The following is an 18,698-nucleotide window of genomic DNA, read 5'->3' as shown; positions in this document are numbered from 1 at the left end:
AATTCAAACAGGTCGTGAGATAATGAATCTGCATCGATCGCCAGAAACCCGAATATCCATGTCATACCTAAAAGCACAGAAACTGCAAAAGTATTCTGCAAACGTGTCCAAATTTTTCCTCTTTTAGGCCTATATTTAGAAACGCCTTCACCAAACTTTTTTCTACATTAAACAACATAAGGATACCTATGATCTAAATGAATTCAAAGTTTCGAACATTTCCTTTAGGAATAAAACAGCTGGAAAAAATAAGTCATACATATGTGAATTATTAAAGTAAGTTAAATTTTAATATATAATTATATATATATATATAAATATATATATAAATACAATTATAGTACAGTAATTTAGTGTAGTTATAATTTTACCACGAAACACACCCCACTCATATAAGCATACACTTTCATTTATTTCATAGGATATCTATAGATAGGTTGTTGATGTTTTGTTTAACCTACGGTATCTGATATACTAGTTGTCGTTGGCGTAGTAATCAACATCAATACATACACAAACTGCAACAAATATCAAAGGGAATGCTATAAACAAATCGATAAGTAATTATATATTGAAATTGTTATATTGAAATTTACTCTACATCAATTTGCGCACAACATTTACATAATGTGACAATATATATTATAAAAACAAAATGTTAAAACGATAGAGTACAGCGTAAACATTTGCATTACGTGTTTTATTTAGAAAAAATAAATATATAACATTTACAGTAGCCTGCAACAACCACTTTCATCATAAAATAACTAATTTTTTCCGTAGAAGACTTTCACAAGCATTAGGTACACATTTATAGCTTCAATCGACATCCAGAAAATAGAGGCTAATCCAAAGTAATGAATCAACATTGAAACAACAACGCATCCAATTCGTTTGCCCAAAACCAATCGCAAACACAAGGTACAGAAATAGCAATGATAACGACAGGTTGATGAGGACCATTTGTGGACGTTTGTTTCGATATGGTCTATAATGGAAATAAAATTAGTTTATTAGTGTAATCGTATTTCTCACAAGGTTCATTTCCTACTACAATAATACCAATTTAAAAAATAATTACATTTTCCTTGACAAAACCAATTTACTTTTTTTTAATGTAATTTAGGTTTTTTTAAATAGTCAACCGGAAGGCCCATGTCGAGTTTTGGTTAAATTTAACCGTTTATTATTGAAATCATTATTTCTGTTCGGTTTTTTATTCTGCGAAAGTAAATATTGATTAAAACTAAAAAATAGATATCATTCTTCTTTATTATTATTGTTTACGAAAACAATATATTTTAAGTAAGAAATGTAATATAATATTAGTATATATTAGTTTTATAAATGTCAATTTCTCTTATGTTTCTTGAATGCATTGTTTGTGTCATTGTATTCATATCGGCCATGGGAATGTGTGTGTTTCCATACATATTGTATCTTGTATGACCATGCATCATTACATTACTTTTTACTGGTAATATTCTTAACTTGAGATTAGTGTGAACATGACTTTGGGTAATATTAATAATAATAATGCGTTGCTCTCACAGCATGTATTTGTTCCAATAAAAGATATCGGAAATTCGTTCTTTGTACACTAGTATTTAAAGAAAGAATAAATATATAAGAACATTATACACACTATACAGAAATACACAAAAACGTTATATACAATAAATTACTTTAACAGAACCAAATTATCTAGTAACGTTGTTGTTGAAAACTGTAATTGACTTAGGGATAATGATTTGGAATAACGGGTTGTTCGCATACGGTGGGATTGAAGTCGGATTAATGATGGAAGAAAATTATATTCTTTAAAGAGGGGATGAGAAGGTTGTGATAGGATACGGTACGCTTTACCATATAGAGATCACAGTTTTTTCATAGGTAGATGTGTCATATCATCTTTGGTCATTGCAGTAATCCTACACGCTCTTTTGTTTATACTTTAAAAATAATGCATAGTCTTTTTGACTTAAATCAGATTGTAAAACAGAATGAAATAACACTAGAAATCATTGAATTATAGTAAAGTTTAAGAATTGTGTTGTCAATATTAAATTTTCTGCATCATATAAAGTCTTTGTTGACCCTTTTTATAAAATCTGAGTGTATTTTAGTTCCTTTTTAACCGATCATCAATAGTGGTACCTAAATATTTAAATTCAGACACAACCCTAATGTTTCCGTTTCCGATTCTCAGATTTTTATGTAATTTATTTTTCCGGAAGTCAATTATCATTTCACATGTCTTTTTGGTATTTAATTTTAAATAATTAATAATAGGTAATATAGTACACAGTAACGCAAATTAAATCAAATTAATGGGAATATTTTTAATGACTGTTTATAAAGAGTATAAGCCTACTTACTTAAGGTACAGATATGTAGCAATCGTAATTGTCAAACAGGATGATAGAAACATTATTATACTTAATACTCAAGTATGTTAGTTTTCTTATTACAGCGATTGGGCTATGATATGCATATACATATTTTAAACGCTATACATATAGAGAGAAGTTTGCGGCCTAGACACACACTTAAAGTTTGCTAGTTTAGACTTCTGCCAAATTTATTTTCTACATAATTGTCAACTGGTCTAAACTAGAATCAATACAAACTTTGGATAGAAGGACAAATGTGTTTTATTTTAAAAATATAATTTTGAATTAATAATTGCTATCCTTACAGGTTTAAAGAAAATTGACTGCGATAACGAAATAAAACATTTAAAAACTGAAAAAATAAAACAGAGAAGACTACCGACAACCTTGATGACAATGCTGAACCACAACAAAGTAATAATTACATTTTATTTAAAATGATGAAAACCTTATAAACCCTTAGAATGTTATCTTGACGTACTTAATAATAATACAGTATGTTAAAAATTAATATCTCAATATAGAGTTTAAATTACTGAAATCAGCTAGATGTAAAATAAAAAAGATTTTCCAAAAAGATCATCAAGCCTGTACATTATTTAAACGACTACAAGAAAATCGATGAAGAAAATCTGAAACCAATCTCCAGTGCTCAAGATTCTAAGCCGAGCTGTTGTCTGGGCTTTTTTTGTTCTTTTGGCGTAGTAAACCTAATGACACTTACTGAAGGTGATAAGAAAAAGTTAGTGGCAGTTAAGTCTTTCCCTTATGAAGAATCATTCTCAAGAAAAAAGAAAAAGAAAATGAGTAAGAAAATAACCAAAGAACTCCAGGTAATTATTGTTATATAGATTTCAATCAAATTACTATTGCATGGTGTGCGATCGAGAAAAATCAGTGACTAAAAGATAATAATAATTATAGTGGTCTTCATTAAACAGATATTTACAATCAAATGAAAGAAAAATATGTTTTATTCATATTTAAATGTACTCGTATTTTACAGTTTATGGACAGACTTCGTGAATTTCCAGAGTTTCCAGATGTATATGGTGTCTGTAAGAATCAAAATGTCTACCACATCATTATGGAATTTATTGGGAATAAAAAGTACTCTGAGACACTCACTGAGGAGTTTAAGGCACAATACAACGACGGGTTTCCATGCAGAAGTAGAAAACGGGACATTATGTGGATAAATGTACTTCTGGACATCGTAAAGGGTATTCGAAAAATGCACGAAAAAGACATACTCCATTGTGACATTGCACATAGGAATGTTCTTTTATACAGAAATGAACAAAAAAGGTACTTTTGCTGTTTAAATTTTATACCGAACAAACCAATCATTTGTTAACTTTGAAACTAAAGAGATGTAGGTTGCAACGGTGTAAGGCCGATACAAACACTTTCTGGAAATGTTCAAATAGTAGGCCTCTAATTGTACAAATCACTGTTTAGTTAATCTTAGTCCTGGTTTTAACATTTTAATCTATTTTTTTTTTCAGGGTTGCTGCAAAAGTGATCGATGTTGGTCTTGCCTGCAATGCTAATGCACCACGATGGCTTTCTCTTGGTCGCCTATGACCAAAATCAACCGTTAAACAAATCCTGAACGATAATAAATGTGTTGCGCCAGAGTTTGCCAATGGAAACTGCTGGAAAAGAGGACGGTATTTTTCCAAAGCTTCTGATGTTTTGTCAATCGGACAGATAATTAATGGAATATCTTTTTACTGCACGCACCGAAGAAAAACTAGGAACTCTTTACAGAGAATGTACTACTGAAAACCCTGCTATCAGAGCAACAGCAGAAGACATTCAATTAAAGTTGGAATCAATTATTCTAAGGCTCCAGATGGACTACATTAAGTGCATGTAATCTGCACTACACAGTTACCTGATCATCGTGTTTTCATCATGCTGATTTTTACTTTTCTTTATTGGCACTTAATGGAAATTATAATACCACAGAATTATGTGAAATAAATTTTGTATATTTATATCGTATAGAATTTGTATTTTGTTGTTCTAGAATTTAAAAGACAACATATTATTTATTATGACAATATAATAAGCCTATGTCTACACTTACTGTATCAGGATTTACATTGTGAGACAACGTTATCAAAATAATAATATAAAACGTTACAATCGTAAACTCATTTTATATGTATACAAAGCAAACGTTTATCTCTGAATCCAGTAAATGTATATCTGGAAAGAAATAAGAAGAATAATTCGGTCATTCAAAATGAACATCTTGAGATTTTTGCTACAAAGATAGAATACTAACTATCAACAAACGCCAACAAAATCGTTACCTTATTGGCATAAATTTCAATTTAATAAATAAGCTGATGGACAGGCTATCTGGCAGCAATACCATCCATAGGCGGGATAATAGAGATCACAGCGAGACAAATGGCCCAGCGGTGTTTTGCCGTTTACCGTACTATTACGGTACCTAAAGAGCCAACAATCCTCGCTCCTAGTACCTCGGATAAGTGTACACATTAAAGAACCCACTTCATTTTTTGAGACAAGTAGGGGTCATCTCGTTGAATTAGTAGACAAAATATCCCCATACCACCTATCTGATAGAACAGTGATTAATTTACTTTTGTAATCCGTGGCCACATTTGTCTACATACATAAAATAATACATCTGGATTTGTTTCAATAGCGGAAACGTACAAAAAAAATATTCTCAGAGTGTGTACAAATTCAAAACGTCAACATTATTTTTGTTATAAACAAATAATACCGCATGATTAAAAAAGATTAACATATTAACTTTCGTAATGTGCAACTGATAATTGACTCGGTTCGATTTCGGTTAGTTATAAGTTAAGTTATATATTTAGTTAAATTTCGGTTTTATACTTTATATGAGCTAACCTTAATTAGTAAACATTTGGTTGACGTTAAATATTTTAACAACACTACACGTTTGGGATCGATTAATTAAAAATAGATTTAAATGTATGTTATTACGTAAAGTTAAATTTTGTTACGTCAGAATAAAAGGTTAAAATTAAGCCTTCCTAATTTGTACTAGATTAAAATGGCTTTGGCGAGTGATCCACGATAATTGACTATGTATGACGTATTTAAAAGCTTTTTATGATATTAAAGTTGATTCAGATTTTTTTTAATCCATGCATGTAAATCATTATTATACTCTATGGTCATTTTTAAGATGTTCATGTTTATCTTATAGGCCTAGAAATGTTGCAAAAAACATTACTTTCTAAAGGCAATGCCCAAAGTTTCAATTGGTTCATTAAAGAAGTTTGGCCAGAGGAATCCAATTTTTAAACTTGCAACATGCATTTAAATCCATTTTAACTATTATCTTAAAATGTCATCCCTCTATTTCGATGTATATGATTGAGATTGCATCGGCAAATAAAAAATAAATTAAAAGAAGAATCTCATTATTAAGGAATTATCCTTGGTATTATATGTCTTAATTCTGGTTCTCCTCAACTCAGTGTAAACAGCTTAACATAAATTGTACATTGCTATATATAACAGTTGATCTTGAAGATCTCGCAATGGGAATTCGGGTTCGACTGGACTCCGGAAGAGGAATTGTTAAACATAGATGGAGTCTGAAAAATACTCAGGTCACCAAAAAAAAAAGCACCCCAATAATAACGACAGTGAGCTTACATTTCAGGACAGTAGGCTAGACGGAATATATACAAAAGTTTAAGCTACGTGTGCGTAACTGATCGATTGAATGTTCGTCTACCTCGGCCTAATCCTCTTGTTTTGGTGTTTATCCTACAATAAGTAAGCCTAAACAGAATTGTTATAGTAGGCCTACAATCGATTGCGGTACAATATAAAAGGAAAAGTAAGTTGAGATTTTGGTTATACTACAACTTGAGTAAACGACTATTATCTTGTACAAAGAGTATACCAACATTTTCTGATATTCACCTAATACTATAATTCTAAATTAAAATAAGACGATTAGGCCTACTAGAAATTTGTCAGAATTTGTTCTGTAGCTTACCGTCTTTTTTTTTAAATAGGAGATTTTACAAAGACCATGATTGCAAACCAATTGCACGATTTTTTTTTCTTTCTTTTGTGGTTAACCACCACCTTTATTCATTCAATCTTTCATACATATTTCGTTCACATTTCATTTTCGTACATTAAATTTCCATTTTCTACTTTTTTCGTTATTTTCTGATTTTTACACTTTTAACTTTTATAGGCCCACATATAGTGTTTTGATTTATATGAATACAAAAACCATAAAAATCAATTAATTAGTCATAAGCAGCAATTAGGCAAATGACTACAAAGTCAATAACCAAGATGAGTTCTTTGAACGAGCTACTGCTGTTATCTAGCTTTTTAAATGTATTGTCAATTTTATTCCACAGTATTTGATTACGTCTACAATAATAAAACAAATGCTTTTCGTCTTCAATGACTCCACAATTGTTACATATGTTATTATTTTTCAGTTTCAAGTTATACATTTTTAGATTTGTAGGTACAATTCTATTAGTAATTTGTAATTCAATTGGGCAAATTTCTTAGTTTTTTCGTTTTTCACTTTTCTTTTCCAGACATCACACCACTTGATATCTTCGTTAAATACGTTATTCCATTTAAGTATGCTTTTCGGGGGAATAAAAACATTATTAAAAAAGTTAGAATAAACATCTTTTGTTGTCATCTTAATTATATTGTTAATATTGTATTCCAGATTCACATTCATATATTGGTTCATATTTGGCATATTATGTTTAACTATATTTAACCACTCTTTTGGAATAGCTCTAGTTAAAGAAACATATTCAGCTATCCAGTTTTTCTTAATTCGTAGTTGTTTAATTATTTCTATAGGTTTCATTAGACGATTGAAAATAATTATATCTCCAATTTGATTAAAACCTGCAAAAAATAGTGGTTTGTTTCTATATTTAATATAATTATTACCCCATAAGTTTTGCTCTATCACTTCTTCATACTTGTTAATTGTACCTTCATTATTCATATTATTAAATTCAACACAACATTTTAGACCATTATAATAGAAAGATGGTATATTATTTAAACCCATGTTATTTTTAAAATAGATATTTGACATACTTAAAATTAGTTGTTCGTTTCCAAATTTGTTAAAATAGTATAGTGGTAAGATTTTCCATCTTACGTGTTTTCTACTCAGTAATTTTCTTGCCCATATCATTTTCAGAGCGTTTATATGTAATGCGAAATCAGGCATACCTATGCCCCCTATAATCATTTTACCGATTAAAGTTTTTCTTTTTATTTTTTCTGTTTCCATTCCATAAAAAGTTATATATCAATTTATTTATTTTAAAAATAACATCTTTCGGTACATCAATTATACATGCATTGTATGTTAGTTTAGACAAAGCTAAACTTTTTAAAATGGTAACTTTGCCAAAAATAGGTAAGGTTTCTTCCTTTCCATCTATTGAGTAGCATTTCTAAGTTTGCCACCTTACTATACCAGTTTAATTCACTGCATTTTTTCTCATCATATCCCACATAAATACCCAAAATCTTAATTGGTTCATTAACCCAATTTAGACTGCATGGTTTTTCGATTTTGTTTATGTATTTGCCAATCCATATAGCGTTGGTTTTTTTTATTCAAATTCATACCAGACACTTTACCAAACTTATTAACAATATTTAAACCAATCTCTATACTTTTTTTTCATTTCCCACAAGAGTACAGTGTCATCTGCCAGATGCGCAATGCGAACTTCCTCAACATTATCATTGTTAGGTAAAAGTATTCCTTTATAGCATTTATCTTTTCTTATATTACACGCCATAATTTCTACTACTACAATAAAGAGGAACGCCGACAATGGACAACCCTGTCTTATTCCGCATTCCATTTCAAAACTTTCTGATATCCAACCATTATTAACAATAACAAATTCAGTTTTACTATAAATTGTATTTACCCATTTTAAAAAGGAGTCTCCAAAATTATTTTTTTTAGTACCTTAAACATAAAATCTCTAATTACAGAATCAAAGGCTTTTCTAAAAACAAGGGATAGAATAGCTCCTTCGATTTGTTCTTCTGTTGTATAATGCAGAATATCATTAATTAGACGGACGTTTTCTCCAGCGAAACGTCCTTTAATGTACCCCTTTTGGTCATTGTCAACTACATTTTCAATTACTTTATGAAGTCTTATACATAGAATTTGAGTTAAAATTGTGTAGTCTGTATTTAATAAAGTGATAGGACGCCTGTTTTCTAGAAATTTTTTATCACCTTTTTTGTATAATAGGCTTATACCACGTTTCTGTGTAGAACTCATTTCAATGTTAAATAACATGCATTTAGAGCGTCACAAACAATGTGTTTAATGTCATCCCAGAAATGTAAATAAAACTCAACGGTCAAGCCATCACATCCGGGGGTTTTATTTAATTTCATTTTTTTAATTGCATTGGTACATTCATTTAGTGTGACAATACCTTCACATATCCACTTTTCTTCTTCAGTTAAACTCGTTACATTTTATTCATCTAGTAAGTGCTTATTTGTTTACGGGATATACCCTTATTTGCATATAGATGTCTATAAAGTCTAACTCTAACAATTGTACGACCTTATTTCTGACTAATGTTATTCTGTATGGATGTTTTTTAAATTAAAAATAAAAGATAACATTATATTTAAAAAACTGGAAAGTAATTTCGATTTCCCAACAACGAAATGGAATATCCTCCTGAATAACAACGTTGAGTTGACTGCTTTAGTATTTCAACATGAATGCAGTAGATCCACAGGGACTTATTTAATGAATCCGCACAATGGAATATGCATCAATGTTGTGATTATGATCTTTGCGGTGGATTGATTCGGTAACGCATTAATGGTGTTTTTAAGAGTCTAAGAGCAATTTGACTCGTATTCCACATCTTACAGCACAATACCTGGTTAGTCAGTAGCTTAAAGTTTTTCTACAAACAGCAGACATCTAAACTATGCTAATCAGAAAAAGGCCTACTTTAAGTTGTATTATGGGACGGTTATGGACTGGCCTACAAACACAAAAGAAAGACAAACAATTAAATAATAACTGATTGTATTGATCATCAAATCACTTATCCCTATCTAATGAAACAATAATAAAAGCAGTTTTAGGCTAATTCATACCAACAAACTTACTTGACTGATCCATCAACCAACTGAACTCTCTTAAATAAATGCTATGTTATTTTTTTAAATAAAACGTTTCATTACAAATAAAAGGAATAATATATGCTATTTCTAACCATAATTTTTCTGTTGCAAAATATCCCCTAACATGTTAATTCCTTTAATGGAGGACTTCTCTCTTTCTGTACCTAAACTTTGTCTGTAATTATGATAGGAAATATAGGCACATATAACGATTAAACTACATTATTATTACTTACTAGTGTTTAACATGTACAATGAAAACTTTTTTTTGTTTACAGTTTCAACAATTGAAATTTTAATTAATGTCCATTACCGGATTACGCAATACACATTTTTCTACCAATCACAAAACAGCCGACTGGAAATATACAGACAGATTACCTTTATTAGTACGTTCTCAGTTTGAACAATATCACAGCGAGTTTTGGTTTTGGATGGTATTATTGCATGTTTGCTGAACAGGACTTAGGACAGAATATGAAGTACATATTGGCAACTCTTCTCTTTGCAGCAGCTTCGCTTACGACCATTCTTGCACAAGGTAGGATTAAATAATAAGTCTAATTGTGACAAAACGTAATGTTAATAAATGGTGATATTGATAAATTATGCAAACATTGATAGCTAATGACGCGATTTCCATGTAACAATCCAATCGCTTGATGAGTCAACTTTGCAGATATTCATAATAAGTAAAATTTGAAATAAATTACCATTTACTAGTTACTATATTTTAAAGTTTTTAATTCACCGATCTTCATAGTCAAGTAGATTAGATTAGGCGTCAAGTTGTAATTTATTTCGAAAATACAGTAACATTGAAATAACAAAAGTATATGTAAACTTAAAAATAGGCCCATTTAAAACGAAAAGGACGAACAAATTCGTTGAACATTTACGCCAACCAATACATTAACATGTTTCAAATCAGCTTAAGCGGGACGGACCTACGTACGTTAATTTTTGTCAAATTATTGAATTGAATTGTAATTACTATATAATACGTGTATGAACTAATAATCAACGGTTTTAAATTATATTATGTAATAATCAAATACTATTTTGTAGTAAAAATAATAAGTGAGATCTTACTATACTATTAGCTTTCCACCGCAGTTTTAATAATTAATTATTATTATTGTTGTCCTAATTACTATCGTTTTGTTAATTCTTTGGGTTCTAGGAAAGAAGTAAAGTTAAACAAATAGACACATAAACGTATCTGTATCACAATATCCATATCTTACAATAATAATGCTCAGTTTTAAAACATGTTGTGCCATAGAGTCCTTAAAACCGTGCAATTGGGTTAGTTTACACACGTATAATATAACATTATTTCCCGTGTTTTTTAGGCGAATGGGACTGCTACGACAAGTTAGAAGGGAAATGGTACAAAGATGGAGATGAAAAGCCAAGTGGTGCAGATTGTGGAGATTGGTAAGTTTGTTTGTTTTTTAATTTGTTGAATTGTAAATTTAATAAAAGATGTATTGCAACCCTGAAATAAAAAGATTAATTTGTATTTAATGATTATTTAATTTTACATAATAGTTTTTCACTTTGACCATGGAGGAAATATATTTCCCCCATGCTTTGACCAAAAATTGAATCGAAAAAAAAAATATTTCTACTTCAAACAACTGTAATTTTAAAGCAAACAATAGTCAAATTGATTGGAAGTCAATTGGGTTTTGGTTGATTTTAACCGTTTATTTTGTATTTTATAAGTGAAAACAATATTTATTAGCTTGTTTTCATACGGAAGTGATGCACGTTAACGTTGCAAAATGGCATATTAATTTTCATTTTCATGTTTTGGGGGACAATACATCTTTAATTGATTGATTAATTTGTTTATTAATTTGTTTTTTAAAAGTTTGTGGAATTTTGGTATCAGTTACAGTACTTATCAGTTATCAATTCAAAATGTATTCATCTTTTATTTCGGAATATCATAATAATACTCATAACATATTAGCAAATAAATAACAAACTTAACCACAAACCTAGTAAAGAGGAAGTTTAAGAACTCTTCCAAAGGTTCCGCAAAATGCACATTTAGAAGGAAAACCCCTTAAATTCCATCAAATAAAACAGCCTTTTATAAGAAACATTCAGACATAATAATACAGCACCCTGTAATACGTATTTGTGTAAACTAACGGCGTACATTCATTTAGATCCAAGTGATAATAATAATATTTAATAGTTAATTTATTTTAACTACAGAACTAAAACGTTTCTCAAACGCAAACAAAAACATAAAAATAAACAAGCCCTAAAAAAGTCTCCTTTAGCCCATATGTTGTTAACCTTTTCTGTAAAATTAACACAATTAGAACATTTAGGCACACTTTGAGGCATGATTGTAGGCGTACATCTGATTGTAAACACTATGCAGCCTATAACAGTGTTCACAGTGAGCATTTGACTTCTCACAATGGTTTCAATTAAAAAAACAACAATTTTAGATTTCTCTTCGTTAAATTCAAACTTTCTGGAGTTCAATCATTACTTTATAATATCAATAATAGGGTAAACTATTAGGGGTGGGGAGAGAAAGGTTGTCAGCCAAGAAAACAGAGAAGTGAACATATTATATTGATGTATATATTAGTATATTATTTATTTCAAATATATCTTATGACACTACAATGCACAATCTGTGGTAAACCTCTCTGTGTAGCAGAAAAATCTAGTCAATATTTAACTCTAAGTGAAATGTCTAATGGAGAAGATTTTAATGCCAGATACTGTTAATCAGTAATACAGACAGACCCATTAGTGACTATCTATTGTTTTTTAAATTAAGTCCATTAGCGAAGAATTAAAAAATTATATGCTTATTTGGTCGTAAATATTCTCATCCGGGTAACTTGGTTGTTCATATGACGCGATTGGATGAGTACATTTTACGTCATTATTGGGTAGTCTACTTATAGGATTACTAATTTGATTACAGTACTGGTTCTTGGTGGGCCAATGGTATTAATAAACATGGATTGGTTAGCAATCCATTAACCTAATACACAGCGCACCATTCGTAATTAACATATCACTCATTAGCATTGTTTATCATTATTGTGGCACATTAAAACTAGGATAAATATGCAATTTTCCTACATAAAACAAAAGAAAACTGAACAGTTTTCATCCTAGAAATAAAGGATAATAATATATGAGGCTGTCTTTTTGATGCAAATGATATTTTCACTGATAGCAAATGTAGGGCTACTATACTGGTTATCCTATTTATCTATAAAAACTGAACAAAAAAAACTCGTTTATTTTGTTTTATGTTAGAAAATGGTATGTTTATCTATTTATCGGGGATTGTTATCGTCCTGGTGTGTAGCAGTCTTTAGTGTATACAGTAATACAGTACTTTGTTTCACGATAACGTGCACAATTCATAGTACAATGTATATTACTGTATTACTCGATTGTCAGAATTATTCACTCCATGAACAATTACTCTGTCGGCTATAAAGTTTCTGTTGGCAACAGCATTAATAATAACTGCCATAAAGCAACACGATTATTATGAAATAAAACAAGGCCATATACGGTACATGGCTGCAGTCGCGTGCTCAAGTTAGTGTTTACCGACCGACCGAACAACCAATCGACCGACATAGTGAGCTATTAATACGATTATGCCTAATAAAAAAAATTTGTTTTTTTGCGTTTTCTTACTATAGCGTGTGCTGGGCTGGTTATTGGGCTTGTCCAACATGTCGTAAGTTCATTATTTATTTTGCTGATCACTTTTAAACCAGTTCTTAAAAAAAAAACAAAAAAAAACCTGAATATTTACAAGCAACAAAACAATAAATAATTGCAAGAAAATTCATTATCATTACCATCGCTGTCCATTTTGATAGCAAATGTTCATAATTATAATAATAATAAGAAGCTTTAGACCGAACTAGATCATTATTAGTTAATTGTGCAATATTGGGACGTGTGTCTTCGTTCCCCACATCGACACATGTTTGATGGTTTCTACGGCAACTCATCGATTGACTGACTTAGGTTGGTCGTCCGTCCTTGGTGGTCGAAAATCGAAAGATATCTAATATCTATCGATGACGACTAAATGACAGAATACCACGTGATCGTGGGCATGCAATAATTTTAAGCATTAAAAATCAGACTTATTCAATTCTATTTCTTTATTGCTGCAAATGCCATCAAGGGCTAATATCCGCTTAAACATACTACATCATACAAACATAATTATACATATTTACATAATCATTATTTTAATTTATTATTAAAATTTACATTACGACCTTCGTGATACATAACTGTATTTGTTTTATTTTTCAGTTCGTGAGGAAAAGATTTGTCCTGTACCACAATGCAAACGCCCATGTATGTATGGAAACAAGATTGACGAAAATGACTGCTTCACATGTGACTGTAACCCACCACCTAAAATGTCATGTAAGTAGGCTACATAAGTTAGAAAAGATAATAATATGCTTCTCTAATAAAGCCTAGAGAAGTTTGTTTCATGTTGTTTTATTGGTGGAAAAAAGGCTTTTGTTATCCTCAAATGACACCAAATCAACTTAACTTTGTTTTGGTTGTAATCTGAAACTATTGTACCATTAATCTTTTAAAAAATAATATAGTAATTATTCTAGACAAAATTAGATCTAAATGTAAATACCCATACATCAGAACCAAGAAAAATATAGAAAAAAGGTTAGAAATAAGTATGGATGAGAAAGATGTATCCTTACTTGTGTAATGATGTACAAGAATTTTGTGGTCTTTAAATGTGTTCAACTACATCTTCACATTAAGGTCTTAAACATTTTATTAAACATATAAATCATATATTCTATAAATATTTATTTAGGGAAAGAAACATTCTGTGAAAAGTTTTGCCGAAAATGCAGTAAAAGTAGAAAGCTTGACTGTCGAAAGAAACCAAAATGCAACTGCCCGGATGGAAGCAATGATGTGTTAGGGCTAGCAACTCGCTAAGCCGTCATCGCCCGGAAAGAAGCAATGATGTGTTAGGGGTAGCAACTCGCTAAGCCGTCATCGCCCGGAAAGAAGCAATGATGTGTTAGGGGTACCAACTCGCTAAGCCGTCATTGCTACTTTCTTAAATCATTTTAAATCTATTCAGCTAGCCCTGTATATGACGAATACTACAACAATGCATTTTTATTCTTAGTTTTGCAGCTCATTTTCAATGTTATTTTTTGACACTTTATTCAGCTTAGGCATATATTTTGAAATATACTGTATTTTATCGCTGTCAAATAGAACTACAAAAAGTAAACAAATAAATACTCGTAGATATTAAAGTAAAAATCGTATTTGTTGGCTTAATATTGTATGCGTCTAACAATATTCAGTGATATATTATATTTGATAGAGAATGACGATAATGATATAAACAAAAACTATACGTACATTTTGTTATACTACAATAGTAGGCCTACTGCCTTTCTTAAATGCAAAATATATACATTTTATAGTGTTTTCAATAAATTGGATTTAATCACCCAAATCGTTGAAATTGTGTAGTATTATGCTCCACAACTCTCACCAAATAAGTACCTCGACCCCTGGAAATGGTTACGTTATTAACATGGTATTATGTTATAATGTCAATATAACTTGTTTTTTTAGATGCTCCCTTTGAACTTTCTTTTCTTTAGATGAAGATGCGTCCGAGAAAAGATTATTTTGGTCTAGCGCCACCTTCTAAAAACAGCAACATCAACCCCTTCCTGATCTTTGATACTAACAACCTGAAAACACTGTAAACTGTATCACAATAATGTGCGAAGGATAACACTACTGCTATTGGAGTAGTAAATATCCAGATATATGTATATTTTATTATAATTTCTACAAATCTAGATAGAGATAAGAGAAAATAAAACATACTAAAACCGAATCCGTAAGATGTTACTAATCAATATATGCATTGTTTAATCTATTTTTATATAAATTATGCTTAACTAGATGGTACGCTCGCTTCGCTCGCGTACCATCTAGGTCGTGCCCACAGATGGTTCTCGAATACACAGTAATTTCAGCGTTAAAAAACTGGCGATTTCAGTACAATAATGCAGGACAATAATATATGTCGTTTACAGGAACGATTAAATAGACACTGTGATTTATGTACTCAACTAAAATTAGCACACTGGGAATTACTTCCGAAAGAGAAAGTTGTCACAAAATGAGACCAATTGTTTAAGTCAAATTTAAACAAACTTAATTTGTGTTTTGTATGTAACATTATGGTTGAGAGATGGGGAAGAGGATGGGTGCAAAGAGGAACAATTTTTAAATATATTCTTTATTTTGTAACGAAATATTAATTAACATGTTTTACAAATAATATACCACTAAACACAGTAAAACATTGCGATGTAATACTTTTTTGAAACTATCACCGTCGTAGTCGATTGAAATAGTACAGTACATGTAACGATACACTACGACGTATGTTTATATATAATGTTAAACAATTTGTGAAAACCACCTCTATTCGGGGCAAATCATAAATTCGATTTAATCGGTAATAAATATGAAATTACGGCGACTGAAAACGCTAGCTCATTATCCGTTTAAAAAAATTATATCCAACCTCTGCAGCACAGATTGAAAAAAAAAATGGATCGAATTTCTGTTATGAGTATACAGTACTTTCCTTTACGACGCCTGAAGGAATAGACACTTGTGGAACGACACAGAGATTGGAATGTTCCATTCATCGCAAATCAATACATTTGTATAAACGTATATTAAATCTATCAAAATAGTATTTTTTAAAGAAAATCGGCCTGTCTTCAACATTATGATACTGTACTCGAGCTGTTCAACCGGTTTTCAGCTATCTAGGCCTATATATAAATTTACGTAAGGGCAAAATTCGGTAAATCGCGCCTTACTTCTAGAATGTTTACTCGATGGTATATAAACTTAAAGTTGGTTCGTACTTTCGATACTGATTTTAACCACCTGATGTAACCCTGTTAACTAATTAAATGGAGTTCGATAATTAGTTATTGACGATTAAAACGAATTTAGGTTCAACGATTTGCCCCAAATAGGGGTGTTTTCCGATCGTGGTATACACTGTCCAATGCATGTCTATCTTGAAAAATACCCGCATACAATAATACGAGGATGCTTCGCATTTTCCTATCTCCTCCTACGATAATTGTTTTTAATGGATGAAAACCGGTTGAACAGCTCGAGTACAGCATCATAATGTTGAAGACAGACCTATTTTCTTAAAAACATACTATTTTGATAGATTTAATATACATTTATACAAATGTATTGATTTCCGATGAATGGAACATTCCAATAATAACTCTTTGCTTTAACACAAGTACCACCAGCTGTAGGTAAATTTATTGGCCCTTGAGGAATTAACCTAAAACCTATATATAGATATAGTATTGCAATAAATACCGTACGTATTAACATTTGTGGTCGCCATTGAATTTGCTGTGAGTGTGGGTACTGTTAGATGTATAACACAATCATGTACAAATAAACGTATTACTGTGAGTGTAGGCCCTACTGTTATATAGAACGTACAATATACAAATAAACTGTAGTACTGACAGTTGCTTCTCAACGTTTGTATTAATTAATAATTACAAAGAATATAAACGTTGTTTCGGTACGTGTATCGTTACATGTACTACCGTATTCTATTTCAATCGACTATGACAGTGACAGTTTTAACAATAAAGTATTAAGTCGCAAATGTGTTACTGTATCAAGTGGTATATTATTTATAGGCCTGTGAGTAGGCCCTACTGTTATACAAAACGTACAATATACAAATAAACTGTACTACTGACAGTTGCTTCTCAATGTTTGTATTAATTAATAATTACAAAGAATATAAACGTTGTAGTGGTACGTGTATCGTTACATGTACATGCTATTTCAATGGACTATAACAGTGACAGTTTTAACAAAGTATTAAATCGCAAATGTGTTACTGTATCAAGTGGTATATTATTTATAGGCCTATCAAACATGAAAAACATATTTCGTTACTGAGTAGATAAAGAATATATTAAAACATTGTTCTTCTTTGTACCCATATCCTCTTCCCCATCCCTCAACCCTAATGTTACACACAAAACACAAATTGGGTTTGTTTAAATGAGTCCAAATAATAAATTTGAACTCATTTTGTGACAAGTTTCTCTTTCGGAAGTAATTCCCAGTGTGCTAATTTCAGTTTAATACATAAATCATCGTGTCTATTTATTCGTTTCTGTAGGCCTAAACAATAATAACTATTATCATCCTGCAGTACGTACATTTAAAAAAAAGCATTTTTTTACGCTGAAATTACTGTGTATTCGAGAACCATCTGTGGGCACGACCTAGATGGTACGTGAGCGAAGCGAGCGTACCATCTAGTTAAAAACAATTATCCTAGGAGAAGATAGGAAAATGCGAAGTATCCTCGTATTATTGTGTGCAGGTATTTTTCATGAGGACACCCATTAGACAGTGTATACCACGATCGGAAAAAACCCCCTATTTGGGGCAAATCGTTGAACCTAAATTCGTTTTAATTGTCAATAAGTAATTATCTAACTAAATTTAATTAGTACACAGGGTTACATCAGGTGGTTAAAATCAGTACCGAGATTCTAACCAACTTTATATACCATCGAGTAAACATTCTAGAAATAACGCGCGATTTACCGAATTTTGCCCTTACGTAAATTTATATATAGATTCTGACATAGGCGAGACAATGGAAAAACTTCGGGACAAATCTCTGCCTTGGATAGGCCTACCTACCTCATCTATCTTAGATGTACCAAGCGCGAAACGTAGATTTGGATTTATTTTAGATTTCTCACTATTACGATATTGTTTCATTTTTTTTATCTTAGGAAGATATTAAAAAAAAAATAACATGTCTTATTTCATCGGTAGATTTTCAACCGTACGCGGTAGAAGTAATAACGGTGAGTTCACGGGTTCGTACCTTGCAACTTTCTGGTTTCAACTAAGTTGGCCGTTGGTGGCGATAGCCATTTAGGATTTTGTTTATTTTCGGACCGCGCG

General features: G+C 30.9%; 1 protein-coding gene across 1 annotated transcript; it reads left to right on the top strand.

Moving 5' to 3' along the window:
• Positions 1–9,992: 9,992 nt before the first annotated feature.
• LOC140040811 (uncharacterized) lies at positions 9,993–14,718 on the top strand. The gene is made up of 5 exons (XM_072087029.1): positions 9,993–10,146; positions 10,961–11,045; positions 13,310–13,347; positions 13,941–14,057; positions 14,479–14,718. The coding sequence occupies exons 1-5, from the start codon at positions 10,053–10,055 to the stop codon at positions 14,604–14,606; spliced, it is 462 nt and encodes a 153-aa protein (XP_071943130.1). The 5' UTR covers positions 9,993–10,052; the 3' UTR covers positions 14,607–14,718.
• The last annotated feature ends 3,980 nt before the right edge of the window (positions 14,719–18,698 follow it).

The sequence above is a fragment of the Antedon mediterranea genome, chromosome 2 (genome assembly GCF_964355755.1).
Source record: "Antedon mediterranea chromosome 2, ecAntMedi1.1, whole genome shotgun sequence".
In the NCBI taxonomy this organism is placed as follows: Eukaryota; Metazoa; Echinodermata; class Crinoidea; order Comatulida; family Antedonidae; genus Antedon; species Antedon mediterranea.
The sequence above is the reverse complement of the archived record's forward strand: the minus strand, read 5'-3'. Positions and strand labels throughout refer to the sequence as shown.